General features: G+C 42.2%; 1 protein-coding gene across 1 annotated transcript in view; it reads right to left on the reverse strand.

The window, feature by feature from the left end:
* The window catches only part of OGA (O-GlcNAcase), a 29,912-nt gene extending 15,504 nt beyond the window's left edge, over positions 1-14,408 (reverse strand). Inside the window, exons 1-6 of the mRNA XM_036027189.1 lie at positions 13,280-14,408; positions 9,393-9,444; positions 8,196-8,293; positions 6,768-6,898; positions 4,613-4,784; positions 734-832 (exon numbers count right to left, since the gene is read on the reverse strand). Of these exons, the coding sequence (XP_035883082.1) occupies positions 734-832; positions 4,613-4,784; positions 6,768-6,898; positions 8,196-8,293; positions 9,393-9,444; positions 13,280-13,478 (751 nt within the window). The 5' untranslated portion in view covers positions 13,479-14,408. The remainder of the gene's footprint in view (positions 1-733; positions 833-4,612; positions 4,785-6,767; positions 6,899-8,195; positions 8,294-9,392; positions 9,445-13,279) is intronic.
* Between the last annotated feature and the right edge of the window lie 2,075 nt (positions 14,409-16,483).

Consider the following 16,483-nt stretch of genomic DNA (forward strand, 5'->3'; position numbering starts at 1 on the left):
TCCACACACCTATTTCTTCAGATTTCTAGAAACAAAATTAGTCAAAAGTATAAATATTTAAGATTTGGGCAAGCTTCCTCAAACTGTTATGTTACTAAGAAATATATTTACATGTAAACAATTTCTTTTCCCATTATAATACAGTATACCCTTAATTAGAGAAACCCCAATTAACCTATATCCTGGAAGGGTTTCTAACCTTGATTCTTAAAAGCTAATACACAGCTTGTTGATTACTAGCTGTCAATCTAGCATGACAGCTTTCATTTTATAAAACAGAACAGTCTTCTAGGGCTGAGATTAATACCCTTTAGCCCAGTTACCAATAGATCTATTATTTATCAATAAATAAGATTTAGGTTCACTAGAAATCCTCAAAGATGTTTTTTAATACTAAGTGAAAAATGTATACTTTGTAAAAGCAAATTTTAAATTTTACTTATGTACTTTATTTATTGAGAGGAAGGGAGAGAGAAACATTTATTTTTGTTGTTCCACTTATTTATGCATTCCTTGGCTGATTTTTCCATGTGCATATATGACCAGGGATTGAACCCGCAACCTTGGAGTATGGGCCAACACTCCAACCAACTGAGCTATCCAGCCAGAACCGAGAAAGAAAATGTTAATAAGTTTTCTAGTTAAGGATCAGATTTTAAAAAGTATCCAATTAATCAGAAGAACCAACTTCTCCAGGTCCTAAAGTTTCACTGTATAAATCTTAAAGACTTACCTGTCCAAAGCACCTCAATTCCAGGTAGAAGCTTTTCACCCACAGTCCTTAAATAAGGAGACTGAGACACATTTGGGTAACAGAAAGTGCCACAGTATTCTGAATGCGGGGGGAAATAAGTAAAATAGTCAGAAGTGAAATGGTCACGAGTTTTTAAATGCGGAAAAACATGTCTACCAATTCTAAATTCTTTTCATCCAAATCAGAAAAGGCCTCCATGTCATGCCCCAAAGGAAGTAAACTTAGGAGACAAGTTCATTTATGGATAGATTCATTTAAAAGAAAAAAGTTCATAAAATCTGATATTCTTCCTCTAACAGTAGTACAGATCAATCCTATGATCACTAGAAATACAAGTTTACTAAACAAATAATTTAAAAATTTAGCATTTTCTACATAATTCTGATTTGCCTATATGTCTTGAGTTATAATCAGAGGCCAAATAGACTGAACTGATATTGTAACAAAGATTGCAACATTATCCCTAAGGCTTAGTACTCAACTGCAACTAAATGATAATTTATAATGAATTAATAAGTAATCTTATTGAATGATCTTAGTGAATATCATTTGATTAATCATAGAGTAGCAGGCCACCAAGGTAAGGTCCATGGCACACGATACCTGAGACAGACATACACATAAAGTTAAACAACCTGTTTAAAATTTCTTAGGATTCATTTTTGTCTTCCTGAATAAGAGGTCAACTCGTGGGACAAGTTCTCAAAGCTGAATTTTGAGAAGAAACTAAAAGAGACTAAAACATTTTCAATGGAAGCACTGAGGGAAGAAAGGGGGGAGGGGAGAACAAAGGAAAGAAACACTAAGCTTTTTATGCTAACTTCTGAAAAGAAAGGACAGAGGTATGTGGGCAGAAAAAGAGAGGAAATGAGAAAGTGATTAAATTAAAAGTTATGTAAATTTTTTTCTAATTTTCATTTGATAGTGTTCCTAATACAGTAGTTTCCCCTTATCTGCCAGGGTGTATGTTCCAAGACCCCCAGCGGAAACCTAAAACCTCAGATGGTACAGAACCCTATAAATACTGTTTTTCCTATACAAACACGCCTATGATAAAGTTTAACTCATGAATTAGGCACAGTAAGAGACTAATAGTAAAGACCAATTGTAACAATAAACTGTAGTAAGTATGAATATGGTCTCTCGAGATAATCTCATTGTACTGTACTCACTGTTTCACTTAAGGGAAGCACTTTATCCCTTCTCTCGGTCATATCTGAACTTGCCAGCATTACTACTGTTGCACTTTGGGGCCATTTTTTTTTTTTTTAAAGATTTTATTTACTTTTGAGAGACTTCCGGCAAGATGGAGGAATAGGTGGGCGCACCGTACCTCGCACAACCAAGAACAGAGCAACAATAATTTACAACAATGATTTGCAGTCATAATATCAGAACTGTCAGAGGATTTATCTAAATGGAAGTCGGACAGCCTAGAGGTTGAAGTAGACCCGTACATCCAGACTGGTAGGGGACTACGAGCCGAGTGAGCAGGCGTGGGGCTGGCGCAGGTCGCAGGCGCGTGTAGGTCGGGGGAAATTTGGCGCAGAAGCGGCGCGACAGCAATCCAGGACGCAGGAGCGAGCGCAGCGGTGTAGCGGTGATCCCTGAGTACGCAAGCGGCGGCTGGGGGAATCAGTGGGGCAGCGACTGGGGATCAGGGCAGAGCTCACAGCCCAGAAGCCCAGGGAAGTGTCTGACTCCAGGAGAACGGAAGGGTCGCCATTGATCCCTCCTGTCCCCGCTCCCGCCCCTGCCCCCACATATAACGTCACAAGCTAGCGACTGGGGCGCCCAGCACCGGTGAACACCTAAGGCTCCGCCCCCCCGCCCTAACAAGAGCGACCAGACCGGAGAAAAAATAAATAAGTAAAATAATAGGAGAGACGGGGAAAGACGTAAGATATGTTTCTAGCAGAACAGATCAGACCCCCAGGACTCATCCTTTTGAGTGACCAAGAAATAGCCAATCTATCAGATGCACAGTTCAAAACACTGGTGATCAGGAAGCTCACGGAACTGGTGGATTTTGGATCCAAATTACATGAAAAAATGCAGATTACCATAAAAGGGATGCAGGAAGACACGCGGAGAAGAGCCAATTGTGAAAGGAAGGAATCTGAATCTCAAAACAACACAGTGGACCAGAAGGAAGATAGAATCAACCAAGCAGGAGAGCATGATGAAATAAGAATTCAAAAAATCGAAGAAAAGCTTAAGACCATCGAGGACACCTTTAAACGTTCCAACATCCGAATTATAGGGGTACCAGAAGGGGAAGACCAACAAGTGGAAAAGTTATTTGAACAAATAATAAAGAACTTCCCCAAACTGGCAAAGGAAACAGTCTTCCAAGAAATCCAAGGAGCGCAGAGAGCCCCAAAGAAGTTGGACCCAAGAAGAAACACACCAAGGCACATCATAATTACATTAGCCAAGGTAAAAACGAAGGAGAGAATCCTAGAAGCAGCAAGAGATAAGGGGACAGTAACCTACAAAGGAGTTCCCATCAGACTGTCAGCTGATTTCTCCAAAGAGACCTTACAGGCAAGAAGGGGCTGGAAAGAAATATTCCAAGTCATGAAAGACAAGGACCTACATCCCAGATTGCTCTATCCAGCAAAGCTCTCATTTAGAATGGAAGAGAAGATAAAGTGCTTTTCAGATAAGGTCAAATTAAAGGAGTTCATCATCACCAAGCCCTTACTTTATGAAATGCTAAAGGGACTTATCTAAGAAAAGAAGATAAAGAAAAGACATGTATAGTAAAAGGACAGCAAACTCACAATTATTAACAACCACACCTAAAGCAAAACCAAAAGAAACTAAGTAAACAATTAGAATAGGAACAGAACCACAGAAATAGAGGGCACAAGGGGGGGGCTAGCAGTAGGGGTGGGAGGAGGAGAGAGGGGGGAAAGGTATAGAGAATAAGTAGCATAGAATGTAGGTTGAAAATGGATCAGGGAGGGCAAGAATAGTACTGGAAATGTAGAAGCTAAAGAACTTATAAGTATTACATATGGACATGGACTAAAGGGGGGGAAGGTGGGTGGGAGAGGGGGCACAGGGGGGAGGGGAGTGAAGGGGGAAATGGGACAACTGTAATAGCATAATCAATAAAATATATTAAAAAAAAAAAGATTTTATTTACTTTTAGAGAGAGAGGAAGGGAGGGACAAAGAGAAACATCCATGTGTGAGAGATACATTGATGGGTTGCCTCTCACACACATCCAGCTGGGGGCCTGGGGCCATTATTAAGTAAAATGAGGATCAGCTGACCACCAGTGCAGCAGTCCCTCTACAGTCACCCCACCACCGGTCAGCTGGGTCACCAGCAGGCGGGTAACAAACATATCCTATTTTTAACCGTGGCTCACCACAGGTTACTAAAACTGCAGAAATCGAAACAGAAATGACAGGGGACTGCTGTATTTCCAGTACTAATACATACATACAATCTTTTGTCTGTTCAGTTGTCATTTACTAGGCCCTAAATTTCTCCAGTTTAAGACCTTGAGAAATATCTTCTAGAGAAAGAATTCCTACCTTTATACACCCGAGAGAGAAGACAACACAATAAAGCCCATACATGGTCCTTTGGAAGTTAATGCACAGGGGTTGGCAGAGGCAATGCCTACTTGAGTGAGGATGGTAAGGTAATATATATAGGGGTGTAACAATTTATAGTTACAATTTGAACATTTTATATAAAACATCACATGGTGTGCTAGAGTGTGATATTGTTATGTTACAGAATTACATGCTTATGATTTTGTAATAAAAAAGGGGCATTATTTGTGCCGGACCCCTGTATTTCAAGAGTAGATAAATATAAAGTTATTATATACCATACCTGTGGGACAGAAGAGGAAAGTTTCTGGTTCTCCTAGGTACTGATAAATTTCATTTGTGATGGAGACCTGGGCATGAGCAAAAGAACTGAATACCTCTTTGTCTGCTGCACACATATTATGGTCAATATCATCAAAAAGCAAGGCAAATGACCTGCATCCAAACTGAGAAACCTAGGAAAGAAAAAAAAAAAAAGGCCTTACCAGCTCATCTTAGAATAAAAAATACAGGATTCCAAACGTCAAAGCATATACTTAATAGTCATATTTCAAAGTCAAATATTTCCCTTGGTAAGATGTTCAAAGCCAAAGCCTCCGTTTTTACACTATGTTAAAAAGCTAGACAGTTTTGGGGCCCACTTTTTTCATTTGGGTTTGAATGAAATATGCCAGTATGTTCCAACAAAGCTTCTACTGAACACTATGTGGCCTACCTAGCACCTTAGCTGCTAATTATAAAACACCAAACTGACAGAAAAATACAAAAACATGAACAATAAACAAACTCATGACATGAAAAATCCAGACCTGTTCTAGTCCCAAAGACACAATGATGCTAATTAATCTCTTCGCACACAAACTTTAACTAGGCCATGAATCAGAAAGAATACCACAGGAGAATTTGATCAAATAGAAAAATAACTTCTTAAAAGCTTATTCATAGAAATTTAACTACTTTAAATTTTTACTAGCCATTTTAATGCCACAAATAACATAAACCTTTGCCTAATAAAAATGCATACATATTTATCTATCTGCAAACTTACTTTACAAAAAAAGTCATGTAACTTTTAGGATGAGTAGAATTTAGAATTCAATCTGGTTCACCAACAGCTTACATGTTTACCTAGTCCATTTTTCTTCTCACCTTGGGAAACTAATCATTTCCAGACTAAATTACATTTCTTGTCCATGTAACTGAGGGAACTGATGTCTAACAGGTAAAATGCTCTTTTTTCTATAACCTCAGTCACAAATTCAGTCAAGCACCCAATAGTATACAGTTTTCTCAAAATGTGGGTCTGGATGGCTTAGCATAGAATCACCTATGCTCTGAAATAACTCCCCACCCCAAATCAGTGTAAGAATCTCTGGGAATGGAGACTATTAGTTGGCATTCTTTTAAGCATCACTTCCAAGCCTTCTTTTAAAAAGGTTCTTACACAAAGTGTAGTTTGAGAAGCACTGGTACCTCCAGTGAAGTCACTTTACAAAATATCCCTCTATTAAAGGCATTAAAGAAAGAAATTTGTACAAAAACAAATAGGAATTTGCTCTCCTTTTAACATCACAAAAACAACACAGAAAACTTAGTTTCAGTACTGATTCAGGGAAAAATAATGAAAATGTTGGGAACCGCCCTGCCTGGTTTCAGAAGCTGTAACCCCCGCCAAGGCTAAGGCTGAGGGAACGACCTTGGACCGTAAGCCAGCAAGGATACCAAAAGCTTATCTCCCTGGCAGGAGCTCCACTTCTACTCCTTTTACTTCATCCATAACTGGCCCCCAATGCTTGGCCGGTTAGCAATGATGGGTAAGATTCCCCAAGGGGGGAACGACCTAAGACAGGCATGATCACATGGGAGCAAGGAAGGACTGTGGGGGGCTACAGCAAAAGGGGGTGATGGATCCTCGCCCCTCGGCTTCGACAAAGCCTGAGTCCTCATTGTCTTCGAGGAATCTCCTAATCTCTTGGCTGCCTTAGTTCCCTTGCTCCACCTAAGCCTGAAACAATGACAGAGGGCGGTGCAGCCCTGTGCTGGAAAGGGCGGGTTCCCGGGTGATCAGGCCTAAGAAAGAATATGTAAAATCCTGTGAAACCTGCTTTGTTTAGAATGCTCTCAATTAAATGATAAGGGTCCAAGCAAGAAGTAAGTTTGTTCCTCAAAGTCTTACAGCTCTTTAGCTATCTGACCCTAACTCAAAATAGGCCCTCAGAGTTCTTTGTTATCTATTGCTTGACCCTTACTGCCTGACAATGATTAGCTTTATCTGTATTCCTTTGCAAATGAACCAAATAAAAGCCCATTGAGGAACAGGCTCCTGCCACCTTTCCTCCCCAAGCAGATCACATCTTGGTAGACTTATTCTCATGGGGGGGGGGGGGGGGGGGCCCTGCGGGTGGAGCCCCTCCACATGAAAAAGTTAAGAAAGTTACCTGATCCAGTTTGCGTTTCAATGTAGAAACTTCCTTGGGATTAGAAAAGGTAATGTCCAATCCAGGTGAGATGGCGTAGATGAACTCTATCTCATATTCCCGTGCAGCAGAGATGAGAGTCATAAGTTGTTCTAAAGAACAGAGTCCATGTTTTTAGAAAACAGCACAGAAAACTAAAAGAACCTCACCTTTTAGTTGAAGAGGTCACTTTCTCCAATTCACAGTCAAGAAAGGAAGTCCATAATTTCACAAAATTGTCATGTTCAATGTGACAATAAAAACTGTTCTTAAATACCAGGGTTAGATGAGGCCTTAACAATCCTGACCCCTCATCTTTGTTAATGACAGAAAAATATTCATCACAGATTTTAAGTTTTTAAAATGTGACAGTTTTCCTAAGTAAACTGAAACACTATTCCATAATGGTGTATCTTCAGGTAAGTTTCAGTGGCATCTCAAAAGTTGAGATGACTCTTTTATTTTGAGTATGGATCACATTAAAGTTCGTTACCAGCACCTCCAGAAAAATTAAGTTGAAGACACACTTAAATTATATAAAGTAGTAAATAACAGTCAATGGAGATGGGGTTAAGTCTTAACTGCTTCTGCATAATATAAGAAAACTTTGTCTTTGGTGCCTCAGCTACGCTCTGTAACCAAACATCCTGTTAGCTACAAGTGTACCATTAAATCCCAAGTACAAAAACGTCTCCCCATGCACTCAAGTCAAGTCCCCCACAAAAGCACCATTTGTCTAATTTACAAGGAGGTTCTGTGATTTATTGCTTCCTTACAAATTTCACATAACTAATTCCAAACAAGAACATGCAAAATGAGGAGAGTTTAAGATGGCTTTTCACCTTGGTATAGGCATAGACTAGGGTTAGGTCTTCCTCTTAAAGACGGGACAGTGATCAAGTGGTTAAGACTAAACATATTTGAGCGTAAAGCGAAAGGATCAAAACACTGATCCTATCTTTTATTTACCATTTTAGTATTTTGTGCATGGAATTTTTTTGTTTTGCATTAAGTTAGGTTTTAAAAACCACATAAAATATTATTTATCCCAATTTTTGAGTCCCATAAAATCTACACCCAAGGTGGGTGCCTCACTTGCCTGGTGCCAGGCCTAGCCCTGCTTCAGCACTGCTTTCATCCAGCAGCCCGCTGTTTAGACCACTGGCAGACGTTACAAAGTACAATTTATGATCACAGAACAGACTGATATACCCATGAATCACACCACGGCTGTGCACCATTAGTGCTACTCTTTCAATCTACACTAACTCATGTGATAACCAAACAGAAAAAGAAAACTACCCACAAAGTGAAAATAAAACTTAATAATAATTCCTGTGCCACTATATTAAAAATATAGCCATTTTCTTCACATATTCTGAATCTATGGATTAAAAAGACAAAGATTACCAGCTTCCTCCACTGAATACATCTCTCGCCAAAACATCCTGTGTTTGTAGTCATCTTTTGGGGCATACAAGTATGTATTTAATTCCCATTTCTGAAGCCTTAAGGGGAAAGAAAATTACATATGTATAAACAGGTAACATACATAGGCTGTAAATCTCAATTTTTCTCCCTTTTTTTAAAAAAGAGATTTTACAGCCCTAGCTGGCGTAGCTTAGTGGATTGAGCTCGGGCTGGGAACCAAAGTGTCCCAGGTTCAGGGTACACTCTGGGTTGCAGGCCATGGCCCCCAGCAACCGCTCATTGATGTGTCTCTCTGTCTCTGTCTCTCTCTCTCCCCCTCCCCTCTCTAAAAATAAATAAATAAAATCTTTAAAAAAAAATTTAAAAAAAGATTTTACGTTTTTATTTTTAGAGAGAGGGGAAGGGAGAAAGACAGAAACATCAATGTGTGGTTGCCTCTTACGTGTCCCCAACTGAGAACCTGGCTCGCAACCCAAGCATGTGCCCTGACTGGGAATGGAACCCACGACCTTCTGGTTCACAGGCAGGCACTCAATCCACTGAATCACACCAGCCAGGGCTCTATTTTTTTCCTTTTCTTGAAGCATCTCTATCTCTTAAAAAGCTAATAATATTCTGGGGCAATAGCTTTTAACCTTTTTGTAAAACAGTGGAACTATAAAAAATACTACAATGAATATTTTTAGAAAGCATATTGAACAGTCTTAAAACAAAAAGCACAACTCTGGATCTGGCTGGGTGGCTCAGTTGGTTGGAGCATCATCCCTTACACCAAAGGGTTGCAGGTTGGATACCAGGTCTGGGCACCTGCCTGGGTTGAGGGTTCAATGCCTGAGGATTTACGGGAGGGAACCTTGCATCAATGTTTCTCTGTCTCTCTCCCTCTCCCCCCGCCCCTCTCACACTCACATACAATAAACATATCCCTAGGTGATAATTAAAAAAGAAAAAAAAAAAACAACCCACACACAACTTTGGGTGAGGCTGGTAAAGCCCAAGACCTAGTCAGCTTCCCCAGGAAAGTTTGAAAACCAATGGCCTAAGCGAAGAAGAGGTAAAACACCAACTTTTGAAACTAAAAAATCATCAAATTGCATCTGGCCTATTATTAGTATTTATTTAAACAAAAGGATATGTTAATGATTTAAGATTCTGCATCATAAAATAAAATTTTACCTTCTAAAGAGTTCTTTTCTCTGTTCCATAACCCAAGGTCTTCCATAAAATCCTGTATTCAAAAAAGAATGAAATTATTTTCAAGTTTCAAAATGCGTTAAACTGAGAAAAGCAGGTTACAAAACATACACTGTAATCCTATTTTATAAAAAAATATGCACAATATACCAAAACTTGAAGGGCATTTTAGTAAGTAAACCATTCAAGTGTCTTTGGATGGTGCTATTATAGGGAGGTTTTTATGCCCTTTGTGCTTAAGTAAATTTTCTGATTTTTCTAACATGAACACATTACTCATATGATAAAGTTATTAGAAAACACACCCTGGCTGGTGTGGCTCAGTGGACTGAGTGCCGGTCTGCAAACCAAAGGGTCACAGGTTAGATTCCCAGTCAGGGCAAATACCTGGGTTGCAGGCCAGGTCCCCAGTAGGGCGGGGGGTGGGGGCATGCGAGAGCAACCACACTGTGATGTTTCTCTCCCTCCCTTCCCCTCTGAAAATAAAAATTTAAAAAATAATTTAAAAAAAAGGATTATCTCAATCTTACAATGAGGGAAAGGGAAGCAAAGTAATCCAAAATTGCTACTAATAAAAATTACATCCTAGAAGGGTAGTTAAACTGCTCTTAAAGGGGAAGAGGAGATAAACAAAGCAGGAAAAAAAATTAAGAACGTGATTAGAAAAGAATCTGATTGACACAGTTTTATGATTACATTTTTTTAAGTTCCTGATATAATAAAATCCCCAAAACACCATAAACTACATTCACAACGAATTTAACAGTTGAACTGGCCCAAACAGGAAGCTCTCAAGCAATCTCAATTCCTGAGCAAACGTTTGAACTGAAACTTCAACATGACTTGCTTCAGTGTCCAAGGGGCAGAAGCAGGGGCGGAGGGGGCATGGTCTCAAAGCACAGTGCAGGAGGCAAACCCACAGACTGAGGACTTTACACAGCGGTGTAAGCACCAAACAGGTATTTGGAGCTCATTGTTGTGCTATTCCACAGTTTACAACTCACCTAACCTTTCTTTTCCACCTCTCATAGTCTAATTATCTGCAAGAGATAAGGACAACCTCTTGGATGCACCCTGAAGACGGTTAAACCTGTATTTTGAATACACATGCACATGAGCGCACACACAGACTCCTACCTAAGAAACTAACCTAAAACCAAAACTAATGAAGTGTATTAAGTTCCAATCTCTAAACAAGATGGTTACTCTGCACTACAAACAAGGAAAATAACAGACCAAAGAAAAATTCATTACATACCAATATAGGAAACTGAGCATTTTCAATCCTGACAATTCAATGTTACCCTGTTACAGGTGATCACCCTCTTAAGGTGATCTTGCCTAAAATAATAGGTAAATTTTATATAAGACTTTATAGCTTTCCCAGAACACTGAGCATTATCATTTTTACCTCAAAGTAGGCATTAAACACCCCTGTAAAGTTATTTCAATATAAAAAAGAAACATTTTTAAGTGTCTAATGTTTTAGTTGGAAAATTAAAAACCTACCTTTGCTCTTTGAGAGTCAGGTTGGTTTTGAGTCAACGGGCACCACAAAGAGGAAGCAGTGCTGTTATACAGAAGGTAAAACCAACAAAGGTTTGGGAGGGAACGAACACAAACAAAAAAGGAATCCTGCAGTACCTACAGTATTTCTATCATTCATTTTAGGAATGGTGCCAACGTACAAATATTTGGGGGGGGGGGGGGCGGGGTTCAAGTACTTAGACACCAAGAGAACGTAAGAGGGAAAGGGACAGGATTTGTTGTGAATGGGATGGAGGGATGAGTAAGAGACAACTCTATTCTTTGAGTAATTCTGTTTCAATACCATGCCTAAAACCCAACCAACTTATTCAAACGGCAAGCTTTTATCCATATTTACTGAGGGCAAGCTTCCTTAGACTCACTCTGGTCTAAGGTGTCAGTACCGCAGCTGTACCTGCCAGCACTCCTCCACATCAAGATCTCTGATGGCACAAAGGACTTTTCCCCTACAACGCCCCTGCATTCAAACAAGCCCGAAAAATTTATCAACGAGTAAGTCACACAAAGCAATCGTGTTTTCATAAACTTTCACTCCAAATACAAAGTAGTTTTCCATTGTCCTCCCCTAAATTCTGCAAGTTTTTAACTGTTTCACTCCTTACTGAAAATTAGTCTATTCTCCACTACAATTTAACTATCTAAAATACAATAACCATCACCCATCTTTCAAATGAATACTCGATGCTAAAGATTTTGATTTTCAAGATTTTCAACTGATGTGCTGCAGGAATTTTTAAAACATGCAACACCTGACTGTTCAGTTAGAAATACGGACTTTCCCCTTAGATTGTCAAGGTAAAAAAATGACAACAGCCAACACCACAACAGCCATCCAGTGTGAATCAAAATTATACCTATTTTCTTTTGTCAGACTGGCCAAAAAATGTATTTTTTGGTGTGCCACAGAATTTTAGTAATTTGTGTGCCATGAGATGAAAAAAGTTGAAAATAGCTCCTCTACGCTGGAAAAGCTGAAGCTCTCAACTAAGAGGGCAACCTTTCCTTTTCTGTATCTTTTTGTCTTTAAAAAAAATTTTTTAAAGATTTTATTTATTCTAGAAATGGGAAAGCAGGGAAAGGAAGTAGAAAAACATCCATGTTCCAGAGATACAGGGATTGGTTGCCTCTCAAACGCCCCCAACAGGCGACCTGGCTCCACAAACCAGGCACGTGCCCTGACTGGGAATTGAACCTGTGACATTTTTGTTCGCAGGACGAGCTCAATCTGCTAAGCCACACCAGCCAGGGCCCCTTTTGGTTTTTTTACAAAGACAAATTTTTATACATTTTTACTTCTATACATACCATCACATACAGGACAGAATAAAGCAGACAGACATCCAGGAAACCTTGAATCAGCCAAAATACTTCAGAAAACTCAAATACTTGTTGTACTCGAGTAAACAGTAACAATATAAAATAACATTGTAACTGGTTAATGTTTTCATAGAATACACAGCCAAATACTTGTCTATTACATTAATAAATTGTCATGCAGGCACACGAGACGCAACCACACGTTGTTTCTTGCTCCCACCCTTCCCCCTCTCTAAAAATAATAAAATATATTTTTTAAATTGTCATACAATCTCCTGGTCATTGTCCCCAACTACCAAAAAAGTCCATCATTCCTCTTAAATGGAAATGGGAGGGGAGGGAGATCTCGAAGAGGACATTTTTTAAACCTCTTCTGCAGTCACTCAATTAAAATTCTGTATCTGATAGGAGAGTCAAAGCTTCCTTCCTCAGAGGCAAAGCACAGTAGTTGGCAAAGGGTAATCTTCCAGGCTGCAAATGAATCTTCAAAGGGTGGGGGACAGGGCGACTGGCCAGCAAACACAAAAATCCTAAACTAAGGAATGAGAACTACTGACGGCCCACCGTGCTTCTCTTCACTCCAGGAATACAACAAGCACACCTGTGTGGGGTTTTCCCCCCAGACTGGCGACAGCATCACTATACACATTTTCCTACTTGAACAGAGACCACCCTAGGGAGAAACACCCTAGGGCACAAACGCGTCTATACTACTCAGGAGACCAGTACTAGGCTCCTTACCGCCGCCTCCGCAGGAGAACGCTGGGCTCAGAGCCCAAGGCGGGTGGGGTCAGCCGCAATTGCCAGAGGGGAATTCGACGCCATTTAAGAACGAGGGGGAAGACTTGCACACCTCCTCGTCTCTCGCCTCGTGTCAGCATGGTCAAATTTCAAATCCAATCGAGTAACACCCTTTAAGAGCACCCTCCGACCAGCACCGCCGCCAACCCGCACGAAGACAGAACCTGTTAGTACTGAGGCGAGGCGGGAAGAGGGACGCTCACCTTCCACCACGCCGCACAGGAACCTCCGAGCCCCTCCTGCCGCCCCAGACACTGCTGCTCCCCCAGCCCCGGTCGGGTTGTCTTCTCCGGGGGCCGGAGTTGCCGGTGGCTCCAACGATGCACCAGCAGAGGCGGCAGGGCTGGCGTTGAGCTCGTTCTCCCGCTCCTCCAGCGCCGCCTGGCTCTCCTTCTGAACCATCCTCCTAGGCCTCCGTCCGCTGGGCCACAGGCCCAGAACCCTGGAGAGGGCCTCGGCTCCAAAAGCTCGCCCCTCCTGCTCTTTCCCTTCCCCCTCTGCCCTTCCCCCTCCCCCTCCGCAGGGACCTGAATGCCCGGATGAGAAGGGCGGCGGCACCGGAGCGAGCCCTTTGTCAGCCGCTGCCTCAGCCTAAGCTGGGGAGCCGGAAGCCTAAGTCGAGAACGAAGCTGCAATCTCTCGTTCCCTGGAGGGAAGTGGCCAAAGCTTCTTTCTCGCTCTGTTAGCCTCTGTTGCCCTCCCTACAATCTTAGTCTTCCGCTATTTTCCCCCCGAAAACCCAGGAGCTCTCCTGCCGCTGCCTCTACCGCCAGCTTCCTGTTTATCCGCACTGCGCCTGCGCCAGAGACCGGCTCAGACCGGTCGCCTTAGCCCGGTCCCCCCTCCTTCTTTGGGCCAGCCTATGAGCTCATTCGGTAGGGGGAAGTAGAACCAAGGAAACGCGAAAAGCAGAAGGTGATGAAGACATTAGGATGTACCATTTATGTTCTCCACCCTCCAGAACGAGCCTGGCGCCCGGGGACGGACCATTACCCGACCCAAAGAAGGGGAGTATGGGAGGAGGCTGCCGCGGGTTGGGGCAATTGGGAAAAAGGGGGGTAGGGAGGCTGAGAAAGAGAGGCGTTTACTCTCTCAATGGGCAGGCGCGGAAATGAAGCCTCTAGTTCTTAAAGACATAGGGAGAAACTGACCTATTTCTTTTGAAAGTCTTCTGATAGGTTGGCTCATTACGACAACCTGACCCAGGCTCTGTTCTGTGAAGACAACGCTCCAAGGAGCTCAGCTAACCCCTGTGTCTTGAACCATTTCCTCCTACACCCAACTTGGCGCTGACCCCTTTAAAATTTTCAATCATTCGTTCCTTCCTCCAGCCGATACCAACTGAGCTGGCCTCGTGCTGGGCTCTTCAGCCACTATGAGCTCACAGTATAGTGGTGGCGACAGTCGAGCACACCTCTCGTAAGGTGTACCCAAGTGTTGCTGCAGCGCAGAGAAGAGACTGATTCAATCCTATTCGGGGAAGAGGCGGTTTTGCCATGGATGGTTTTGCTTTTGAGCTAAACGTTAAAGGATGAGTATGAGTTAGCCAGGCTGAGTAGTGAGAAAGGGAAAAGAACACTCCAGGCAAAAGGAACAGAGTACAAATGTAGGGAGGGATGGAAAGGCCTGGCTTGTTTGGGAATGGGGAACGTGAAGTGTGAGGGAGAAGTGAAATACCTTGGGCACCAGCATAAACATCATTTCCTTAGAGAAGCCTTCCCTGAATCCTAGGTGGGCTTGGATCCCCTTGCCATATGTTCTGTCATACCGCATTTGACATTTATGTTGAGCTATCTGTCTCTACTTGTGCTGTATAAATGTGAACTAAGCATCTCAGTCTCATTCTGATTAAGCCTTAGTATTGTCCCTCTTACTCTTCCATCTCATCTTCAACTCTCCAACGGAAGTCCAACCTATAGCTCCAGAGACTCTTACAGCCCCCCTTCTTTTTAGTCCTGGAGTGTTGAGATTGGGGTTAAGAGCAAGTGTTTTCCTAGGAGACTTCCTGTGATGACAACTGGGGATCATAAGCAGCTTCACTGAATACTGCGATCACTTGGGGAGGGGGTGGGGGGGGGTGTCATTCCACCGGACCCCAGCCCTCAGTCTCATGGCATTTTCCTTTTTGGCCCATATCTCACATCTGCTAGCAAGTCAGTAGCCCCAATTCCATCTGCTCACCACAGTCTAGACTCTGGGGTCTCTGGCCCAAGCAAGTTTCACCTTCCATATCTGTACCTCTCAAACCTGGAGGGCCATTCTTGCCTCACACTTTCTCTCCATACCACATCTACAAAAGGAACCAAAGTTTAACAGGCCTACGATAAATATTTGTAAAATGAATGAAGTAGGGCCCTACTCTCAAAGAGCGTACATTCTAGTTGAGGGAACAGACCATAACAAATTCAATATATACATAAGGACTCAGTTTGTGATTAAGTAAAATGAAGCAAGGAGATTGAGTGGTGTAATAGAAAGTAACCACGCCAAGGAGGGGCTACTTTAGGTGGAAAAATAAGTAACAATGCAGGTGAGTAATGACAGTGGCTTTGCCCAGGGAACAGCAGTGGAGATAAAAGAGGGGCTGCACCTTCGGTGGTGGAATTGGGGAATGATGAAAGGAGAGTGGGGGGGCGGGGAGTGAGGGAGAGGAAGACATGAAGACGCCTACATTTTGACCTGAGCAACTAGGTGGATGGTATCATTACTTGAAAAGGGGAAGCCTGAGAAGGCATGAATCAAAGCTCCATTTTGAAGAGGTTACGTTTATTACAGGTCCACATCATGTGTCAAATAGGCAACTGGATCAATGGGTCTGGGAGCTCAGACAATTCTGGGGATATAAACTTAGGAGTCCTCTGCATATAGATGGTATTCAAGCCATGGGGTTGAATGTGCTTTGGAGAAGAGGCTCAGGTCTGAGCCGTGGAGCCTTACATTTAGAATTCCAGTTAAGAAGGATGAGTCTGCAGAGAGGGCTGAGAAGGGGCAGCCAGAAATGTAAGAGGAAAACCAGGAAGTATAAAATACCGGAAGGCAGGAAAGGAGGGTGTTTTGAGATGGAGCAGCTGACAACATTCAGAGTCCGACCAGAAAAAGTCAGAATGCCAACCCGTTATTTTTTGGGTTCCCATTTTTGTGCCCTGGCTCTGGGGCACTGCACACTTCACCAGAAATTCTCAGCTTTAGACTTCAGCTTCCCTTAAACTTGGACCTACCCTAAGATATAGAGAATGCCCCCATACCAAACCCAGTTATGTACGCAAGTCATGCTCAGTCATCCAACCAAGTAATTATTGTCTATTATTTGCCAGGCCTCAAAGGTAGGATGGTGAGGCGGGGAAAAAACAGTCCAGGCACCCCAGGAGCCCTCTGTAGCTTAGTGTATCAGAGAAGACGGCCACTCA

This window comes from Phyllostomus discolor, chromosome 5, assembly GCF_004126475.2.
Source record: "Phyllostomus discolor isolate MPI-MPIP mPhyDis1 chromosome 5, mPhyDis1.pri.v3, whole genome shotgun sequence".
NCBI classification, from domain to species: domain Eukaryota; kingdom Metazoa; phylum Chordata; class Mammalia; order Chiroptera; family Phyllostomidae; genus Phyllostomus; species Phyllostomus discolor.